Source organism: Physeter macrocephalus, unplaced genomic scaffold (genome assembly GCF_002837175.3).
Source record: "Physeter macrocephalus isolate SW-GA unplaced genomic scaffold, ASM283717v5 random_598, whole genome shotgun sequence".
Lineage (NCBI taxonomy): Eukaryota > Metazoa > Chordata > Mammalia > Artiodactyla > Physeteridae > Physeter > Physeter macrocephalus.
In genome coordinates, this window is record NW_021145873.1 from 2,031 (window position 1) to 11,266 (window position 9,236).

The 9,236-nt window shown below is 53.3% G+C and overlaps 1 protein-coding gene across 1 annotated transcript; it reads left to right on the forward strand.

Moving 5' to 3' along the window:
- Positions 1-570: 570 nt before the first annotated feature.
- RASSF5 (Ras association domain family member 5) lies at positions 571-8,443 on the forward strand. The gene is made up of 5 exons (XM_028485863.2): positions 571-621; positions 3,853-3,963; positions 4,992-5,289; positions 5,779-5,894; positions 7,451-8,443. Exons 1-5 carry the CDS (start codon positions 607-609, stop codon positions 7,601-7,603), a joined length of 693 nt encoding a protein of 230 aa, XP_028341664.1. The 5' UTR covers positions 571-606; the 3' UTR covers positions 7,604-8,443.
- Positions 8,444-9,236: the final 793 nt, after the last annotated feature.

The window sequence follows — 9,236 nt, forward strand, 5'->3', positions numbered from 1 at the left end:
GAGAACTTGAGAATCTGGCAGGTGAATAGAAAGTGGGGTCTTTGACTTATCCTCTGAAGATTGCAATATTATTGATCTGTTCACACCCTGGATACTTCCTTCTCGGTAAACCTTTGGCGCAGTGCATATCTGTGAGTGCAAAAGTGTTAAGTCTGCAGCTGGATGGGGACCCTTGAGGTCTGAAATTGCTTGGGAGGGGTCTCTACCAGTTCTTCTCCAACATTGCTGCACATTAGAATCACCTGGGAGATTTTTAAAAAGCCCTCTGCCCAGGCTGCACCCCAAACCAATTAAATCAGATCTCCAGGGTGGAGCCCAGGCGTTGTGTTTCTAAAGATCCCCCAGAGGAGTCCATGTGCAGCCAGGTTTAAGAAGCACTGGTCTAGGTTTTCTACCATCTCTAGGATGGGAAAGAGTGGACTCCCGTAGCTATGGCTGGCTGGCTGGCTGGCCTGCTTTGGGAGGTGATTCATTCAGTCCATGGTCAGATCTTGTCTGCCAGATCTGGTGTGGGCAGCAGCCAGGGGTGCTGTCATCCCAGGGTGGGAGATTCAATGTGCTGGACAGACAGGGCTCCTGGCACTCCCAGACTGGGTGGAGATCAGGATGGCTGTTTTCTGCGTGAGTCCTGCAAAGGGTGCCCACGGCCACTTGCGTCACTTCCCCAGGTTTGTGGTGGGAAGGGGGAAATAGATGGGTTATCTGCTGAAGGAAAAGAGAACAGGAAGAAAAAGCCCTAGGTTAAGGCAGCTCTGACTCTTACTGTATTCAAGAACAGGCTGGAATACTGGCCTTTGAAAGCCATGATGCAGCTGCCTTTTCTTACCGGGAAATGGCTATAGCTCATTTGGAAACTATGAGAGATCTTCCAGGAGCTTCTAGAACTTCTAACTCTTTTTTGTAGATAAGTATGAGAAAGCTGTTAACTCCTAAGGAGCAACAGCCTGCATGTTTCAGAGACGGACAGAATGGAGTGTATGTAATGGTAACGGGACACTGGTCCTTCTGACTGGAAGCTCCCAGAGGGCAGCAGGCACGTCTGGTCCCATAGAGATGTGTCCAGTGGGGTGGGTCCTGGGGGCGGGGTCCCCAGGAACTAAGGGGGGAGGGACGAGGAATGAGAAGCTCCACTGTGGGAGGCGTCTCCCATCTTCTTGAGCTGAGCAGCAAGTGGTGTGAGCCACACTGAGTGTCTTCTTTCGCTGTCGACTTATTAACCCAGGGACCATCACAGTGGAGCTTCTCATTCCTCGTCCCTCCCCCCTTAGTTCCTGGAGACCCCGCCCCCAGCACCCACCCCACTGGGCGCATCTCTATGGGACCAGACGTGCCTGCTGCCCTCTGGGAGCTTCCAGTCAGAAGGACCAGTGTCCCGTTACCATTACATACACTCCATTCTGTCCGTCTCTGAAACATGCAGGCTGTTGCTCCTTAGGAATTAACAGCTTTGGGAACATATGTATATGTATAACTGATTCACTTTGTTGTAAAGCAGAAACTAACACACCATTGTAAAGCAATTATACTCCAATAAAGATGTTAAAAAATAAAATTAAATTAAATTAAATAAAAAAAAAAGAAGATGGGAGATGCCCTGGGGAGTCCTTGCCCTTGGGTGGTCCTCAATGGAATTAGGGTCCTGTTCCCGAGACCTGAGTGACCACATAGGAAAAGGGTGGGCCCTGCATCCTGACACCTGCCTCCTCCTGCCAGAGGCTAGAAGTCCCTCCTTGACATCTTTACAGGTGACACGGTGGCCCCAGGTCCTGAGGCTTCTGGGGACCCACTGAACGTTTCACAGGTCACGTAATTTATAGGTCTCGGAGCAGCGGCTGCTCACCCCAGCCCCGTTGCATGGAATTTCAGTGATCGCTGTGGGCGTGGCTGAAGCGGCTGTCCTAGGGTGACCACGGGGAATTGAGAAGAGCACGGGTTCCAGTCTTTGAGGGACTCGGTTCCAGGCCCAACGCAGATGCTTACTAGCGGTGGGACCACAAGCGTGTTTCTTAACCCTTCTGAGCCTCTGTCTGTAATCCGTAAAACAGGAATAACATATGTAGTATGTAAGGTATGTGAGCGTACGGTGCTGTTCTGATCGAGATCCTCAAGGAAGAGTACAAGAGGGGAGCAGACAGGCCAACAGAAGATGCTGTGATGGAAAAAGGATGTCAGCTCGTCTCCATGCTGAGGGGTGGGTGTGGGAGGCCACGCCCGCCCGCCTTGGCAGCCACAGAGCTTGACATCTTATCGGCTCTGTGGGATTGGAAAGTGGGAGGGGGAAGTGAAGGCGTCCTGCTGAGTGTGACTTGTCTCCCGTGGGCGGGCTGGAGGGAGGAGGCTGGACAGCTCTGCCATGGGAGCCTGACATGTTCAGCTGGGTGGTGCTGTGATGGCAGCATGGCTGTGAAATTCCCCAACCAAACCAGACACCCACAGGGCAGTGCTGGGTGATGTCAGCCTGCAGAACACAGTTGCCCCACCCCTCTGGGCCTCAATTTCCTCATTTGCCAAAGGAGAATCCTGACCCACCTTGGGTCCGCTAGATTTCTAAGACCAGGCAAATTCTAGGCAGGTTTTGACTGACCTATTTATTCCCCCGAAATGTGGCTCCCGCACTCCCGGCCACACAGGACAGCGTGAAGACAGAGCAGGGAAGGTGGGTGGCAATGGACTTGAGAGAAACCCAGGGAACTGACAGATGGACAGGTTTGCTTAGACCCCAGAATTCTCCCCTGAATTCTGTCCACAGTGTGAACAACATCGACCTTCATCTCCTAGGCTTCCTTCTTCCTGGGGGGGGGCGGGGCAGGGGGGCGGTCAGAAGAATAAATTGTGATGTCATGGGAAGAACACAGCAGAACAGACTGGCATCCCTTTTAGTCCTGCAGAGGCTGATTGCAGGGCTTTAGGCACGTTCCTAAACTCCTCTGAGTCTCCATTGTCTCACCCGTGAAACGTGGGTAATAAACTCTTAGCTTGCGGATTGGGTTCTGAGGATTAACTGAGATAATGCAAGCGAAGCACTCGGCACAGAGGAGGTGCTAAGTAAACACTGGCTCTCCCTGTGCCCCAGCAGAGATTTATCCCCTCAATTATCAGAGAAGGCTACAGCCCCCTGCTCCCACTAGTTCATGCATTCATTTGATAAATATGTGTGTGTGTGTATATATATTCTTTTTTTTAAAAATTATTATTTATTTATTATTTATTTTTGGCTCTGTTGGGTCTTCGTTTCTGTGCGAGGGCTTTCTCTAGTTGCGGCGAGCGGGGGCCACTCTTCATCGCGGTATATATTCTTATTATGTGCAAAGTGCTGTGGCCAGTGACATGGGGCCTGGACTGATGTCCATGTGCCCTTGGTCCTCTCGATCTGGGAGAATTGTGGTCATTCCCATCAGCATATACTGGGATCACGTGTACGTTCCTGTCTCTCCAGCTCTATTGTTACTTCCTTGAGGAGATGACCATGGCTTGCATTTCTTTTCATCTCCCATAGCATCTAAATGGACACCCTCCATAAGCAAAACAGCTCTGCTGATTCACCAGATTCATACCCAGTGCCTGTGTGCCGGGCCTTTTCACCTTGGTCTTGCAACAAGCCTGAAGGGTGGGTATTGCCCCCATTTCACAGGTGTGGAGACTGGGGCCGAGAGATTGAAGTCACTTCCCCGGGGTAGCTGGCTGCACAGGGATTTGACCTCTGATTTTTCTCAGCCTGAGTCCATCCCATTCAGTGCGTGAGGCTGGTGCTCACTTATTCTCCGTTGGAGAGGCCTTTGGGAGGACGAGGTCATTCCCTTCCTCATCCTGAGAGCCATTGTACATCCACCCTCACATCTGTGTCTGTTCCAGAATGACTGTAAACCCGCAGAGGAGCCGTGGTGCCCGCCCACGCTGCAGGAGATCAAGCAGATGATCGACAGCTACAACACCCGGGAAAAGAACTGCCTCGGCATGAAGTTGGTGAGGGGGCCTGCCCCACACTGTCCACCACCCCCTTCCTCTCTCCCCCTCCCAGCTCCGTAGCCCCTGCCGGTGTGGCTCCCCTGCTCTCCCTCTGCATTCTGGGGGGTACCCCCACCAGGGCCCTCCCCTTTCTTTGGGCTCCTGGAGGCTTCCAGGCTTGTGTGAAGCTGAGAGCCTGGGTTATCAGGGGTCTCTGTGTGTTTTAGGGAAATAGAATGGGCTTTGGAATAAGATCCACATCTAGTCTCTGGCTCTTCCTGTTTTTAACTTGTGGCTTTGGGAAACCTTAACCTCTCTGAGCTTCAATGTAAAATAGAGATATTAGTTCCCATTTGTCAAAGCGCTTGTGGGAATTAAATGATATACAAGTGACTAAGGGCCCAGGAGGCCCTGGGCAAGGGGAGCTCGCAGCTCCTCCTCCTCCCCTTCTTGGTCATTACAGCCTGTGTCTGGGGAAGCTTCCGTAGACTGTGCAGAGCTCAGAGACGGGAGGGCACCAACTCTGTGCCAGGTTTGGAAAGGCCATCTTCAGTGGGGAGGGGAGGAGACAGTAGAAGAACCCTGCCCCCTGCTGGTGGCTGGCGGCAGTTGGCTCTTTGGGGCTTCAGCCGGGTGGGGCGCTAGAAAACCCAGTCGCGGATAGGCCTGGGTTTAATTAAGTCTTGCAGACCGCCGGGTTTTGGAAAGAGATGCAGGAGAAAATCCAGTGCGCTGGTTCTCCGAGGACCTTATTACAGAGCCTTCCTGCTCCTCCTTGGTTTGCAGGGGCAAACTAGAGAGGCCACTCCAGACCCTGCCTCTTGGCCTGGGGACCCACCAAAGGCAATCGGCATCTGCCTCTTGCGGGGGGATTTGGGGCAGGCAGCCTGAGCCTGTCGGGAGGGTGTTTGACTGGGATGGCACTGCTATTAGGAAAGGCCTCTGCAGCCCACCGGATCTGGGGCCACGGCCCAGAGTGGCAGACAGGATCAAGCAACACAGACCCTCCCGGACCCCACATGACACCCCCCCCCCACCACCGGCAGAGTGAAGATGGCACCTACACGGGTTTCATCAAAGTGCATTTGAAACTTCGGCGGCCGGTGATGGTGCCTGCTGGGATCCGGCCCCCGTCCATCTATGACGCCATCAAGGAAGTGGACCTGGCAGCCACCACGGACAAGCGGACGTCCTTCTACCTGCCGCTGGACGCCATCAAGCAGCTGCACATCAGCAGTACCACCACGGTCAGTGAGGTCATCCAGGGGCTGCTCAAGAAGTTCATGGTCGTGGACAATCCCCAGAAGTTTGCACTTTTTAAGCGGATACACAAGGACGGGCAAGGTATGAGAGAGCTAGCTCCCACCCAGAAACTACCTTTCCCAACTCTGTCTGTGCTCCCCAACACACTGGAGTGGGAGGGTTGGGCTTCTCGTGGCACCTCTGCCCAGCCATCCATGTGGCATTAGGTCTGTGGAAGGGCCACACGCACATTCTGCCCGCTTACTGTGCCCCTCCCTCCACGTGTGACTGCAGGAAAACCACACCCTGGGCTCTCACTTCCTAATCTGTGGAATGGGACAGAACCCGCCCACCACTCCTACTAATCTTGTAGGGGATGATGTGAATGGAAACATGCTTCACACTCTAGCAGACACTGAAGATAAAGGTTGTTACCCTATTTATTCTTGTCAGGTTCATTTCGTTAGGTTGAAAGGATGGCCACTTCCATTTAGAAACACCAGCCTCTGCATTTCCAATCGGTCCTACCCATCCTGAGCCCCTGCCCTTCTTTTCCAAGATGAGCGCCCAGCCCCCTCTCTTGGTTTGCAGTGCTCTTCCAGAAACTCTCCGTTGCTGACTGCCCCCTCTACCTGCGCTTACTCGCTGGGCCTGACACGGACGTGCTCAGCTTCGTGCTAAAGGAGAACGAAACTGGAGAGGTGGAGGTAGGTCTGGGACCCTTTGTTTGGTGCACAAACCCAGCCTGCGGGGCTCGCTGGGTGGGCGCGGGTGGGCGTTATCCTCACCACCCAGCACAGCGGGAAAACGTCTCAAGGCAGTTGAGCTGGGGTGAGTGCCGGCTGAGGTTCAGCATTTAAGCCAGGATTGTAAGCGCCCTGGGGGAGCGAGTCCTGTGGAAAGACAGGATTTCATGCGCTTTATTGCTGAAAACTCAGGGTGGAGGGGCGCTGAGAAACTCCCTGTGTTCCACCGAGGTTCTTTTGCTCCAGGATGGCCTGAGGACCATCAAGCTCCATCCCTGGGCTCCACTGGGCATGGGTATTTTTGAGTCATTTGTCTCTCCCTGGTTCTTCAAAGCGGACCTCGATCCCCCAAGGGAAGCTCACCGGAGTCCAGTCTGTGGTGTGAAGTGAGGTGAAACCAAGCTGGCGCCCCCCGCGGCCTGGGCTGTGTGGCGGGTGGGGTCACAGAGGAGTGACCAAGAGCAGGGTGCCTCTCACAGAGTTTGTCACACTGCATTCAGTGGAGGCCTGGGGTTCGGGGAAGCAGTCTTGGGAGCCACTGTGGAAATCTGGGGGGTCCAGGCGAGCGGGGCCCTGCCCTTTCCCGGCCTCCACCAGGCAGCTCTGCTTTCCATCTGCTTTATATAGTGGAAGATTTCGTTTGGAAAAAGTATTCCGCTGAAGCTGTTTGAACACTGCAGGCCCGTGGCAAGCTCACGGGCCTGGGGGTTTAGAGGCCTGGCTTCTAGTTCTAGTTTTGCTGCTATAAGCTTTGTGATTGTGGTGGTTGTGTCTGTGATTGTGGTTCCCTCTGTGGACTTCAGTTTTTTCATTTATCCAATGTGGGGATTAAACCAGATAAACCTTAATGTTCCTTTGTGCTCAAAGAGCTTAGGAGTCGAAACCCCTGGCCCCACGGGGGCCTCGGTTCCTGGGTCAGCCTGAGAGAAGTAAGACTTGCCTTCTGTCCTGAGAGGCCAGGTCCCACCGGGCACGCCTGGGCCCACCAGGCTCTGCAGAGCTGTGCAAGTGACTCATCTCCTCATCTGCTCTGCCAGCCAAGGGAGGCAGATACCCTAATTCCACGGCAGATGAGAAAACAGGCTGAGAAGGTGGACTTATGTGCTCAAGGCCACACAGTGGAGCCAGGCTGACACCCAGTCTCCTGAGTCCAAGTCCAGCTCTCCCCCAGATGCCACTTGAGGGTCCGCATGTTGCTGATCACCCCAAAGCAGACAGCTGGGTCCCAGGCAGCTCCAGCATCACTGTTAAGATTTCAGCGGCTACAGAGAAATTTAAGAGCCTCTGAATAAAAATATGGCTTGTGGACTAGTAACTCTTGGCCACGAGATGCCAGGATTTGAAATTCTGTTGCTGGTGCGGCATGGAAGCCCCAAGCTTTATTCGTCACATCTGCCCATTCAGTAGCAGACCATGTGCAAACTGTGTGAAGAGTGGGGACAGCAGGGGCCCTCAGATCAGGCGACCACTAACCTGTCTCCTATTGTTTCTCCCCCAATCTCCCTCTCGCCCCACAGTGGGATGCCTTCTCCATCCCCGAGCTCCAGAACTTCCTAACAATCCTGGGAAAAGAGGAGCAGGACAAAATCCAACAAGTGCAGAAGAAGTATGACAACTTTAGGCAGAAACTGGAGGAGGCCTTAAGAGAATCCCAGGTCAAACCTGCCTAGCTGGCCCTGCTCCCTCTTCTCCCGATGCCCGTGGATTTATTTTTATTATTAATTATTATTTTGCCACAGACACTTTTTCTCAGGACACCTCTGTTGGGTGCATCTGTGCCCGCCCAGCAGTTCCAGACGTGGCACAAAATCTCTGATGGACACGTGTGTGCGCGGAGTATGGGGCCTGCCCGCCGTCACGCTGTGCCCTCTGCTCACTGCCCAGAAGCAGCGCTCGCTCGTGTGAAAGATCCGCCACGTCCTCTCACCATCGGCAAGCCTTTCACAAGCCAAATAGTTGCCTCTCTCCACACCAGCCGGCAAAGGAAAGAAAAAAGATTTTAGAGATATATGTTCTTTCTCTGCCTTTTATTCTCTTTCAATTTCTTTCTTATTTGCCATCCACGGTTCCCTTATTTATGAGTCCAAAAATTGTAGCATAGTCCTTTAGCAGGTCTGAGCTAAGCCCCTGAAAGCACGACAGTGCTCATAAAAGGACTGTCCCCCACTTTCCCCAGGTGCCCGTTGTTCATGCTTAAGGGAAGGTCATAAAGCCACTGGCTCGGGTCAGGAGCACCGAAGCTGAGATTGCCTGAGAAATTTCCAGAGAAGCTGCAGCCGGCCCTGGCCCTGATGGCCCAGAAGCCTGTGCGCATGTAAACCCAAAGGCATACATATCCGTGTATGTGTGGTCTTCAGCCATATCTTTGTCAACAACTCTTTGTTTTTGAGTTAACAGTTTTGAATTTAATATTGCCATCATCCTCATGTGTTTCCACCAAAGGGAAACCAGCCATTTACCATTTTTAAAGTCTCCTGCTGAGTACGGAAATCAGGCAGTCAAAGCCAAAACACGTTGCAGATAAATGTGTCCAAGCTGTCTTCAGCCTTCCCCGGGCTAGAGAGCAGAGGAGGCCTGGCGGCCTTGGTTTCCCTTTGGCCTCCAGCACTGCCGCTGTCCTCCCACTGGGACTCTGGGATCTCCAGGTACCGCCAGAGGAGCTGCCTTGAGTACAGAGGGGGGAACCTCCAACTCAGCCAACTTGGAGACCTTTCTGTTCGAAGAATGACCTCAGTGCCTTTTTGTTTTCACAGAGGGAGGGACAGGAGCAGGGGCGTTTGCTTGAGTCTCTGCTGCTGGCTTGCTCCTGCCAGGAAGTGGACCGCGGCAGTGTGGGAGACAAGGCCAGGAGACTCTTCCCTCCAAGTATGGGACGAGGGTCGCAGACCTCCTTCCCGTCTAAGGTCCTGGGCTCTGACTTCCAAGAAGTGAGGTCAAGCTGCCTGGACAGGGCGGATCAGTTTCCCAACTCTACATGTGTACTGGCTCCTTGCTTAGGTTCAAACTTAAAACTAGCCAAACAATTCAAGCCAGTAGCCAGGACTACAGAGACACTCCTGCACAGAGGGAGAAGGACTCTGGACTTTCAAAGCGGGGCCAGTTTTCCAGCGCAGCCTCTGAGAGACCATTTCTTCGTCGTCCTCTGCCTTCCCAAGTCCCTGTTGGGTTGGTTTGAGCCCACGCTTCTTTGTGTAGCCTCAGAAGTTCCCTCCCTCCCTGACCCTTGCTGAGTCCACATGCCCCTGATCACAGAAGGAATGCAGACCCCTCAGCATGCAAACTACTTAGTCTTCAGAGCTGCAA

Excerpts from the sequence above, each read along its gene's own strand:
- RASSF5 (XM_028485863.2), top strand. Across the intron at positions 3,964-4,991 it reads ACTGCCTCGGCATGAAGTTG|AGTGAAGATGGCACCTACAC; the intron begins GTGAGGGGGCCT and ends CACCACCGGCAG. Across the intron at positions 5,290-5,778 it reads GATACACAAGGACGGGCAAG|TGCTCTTCCAGAAACTCTCC; the intron begins GTATGAGAGAGC and ends CTTGGTTTGCAG.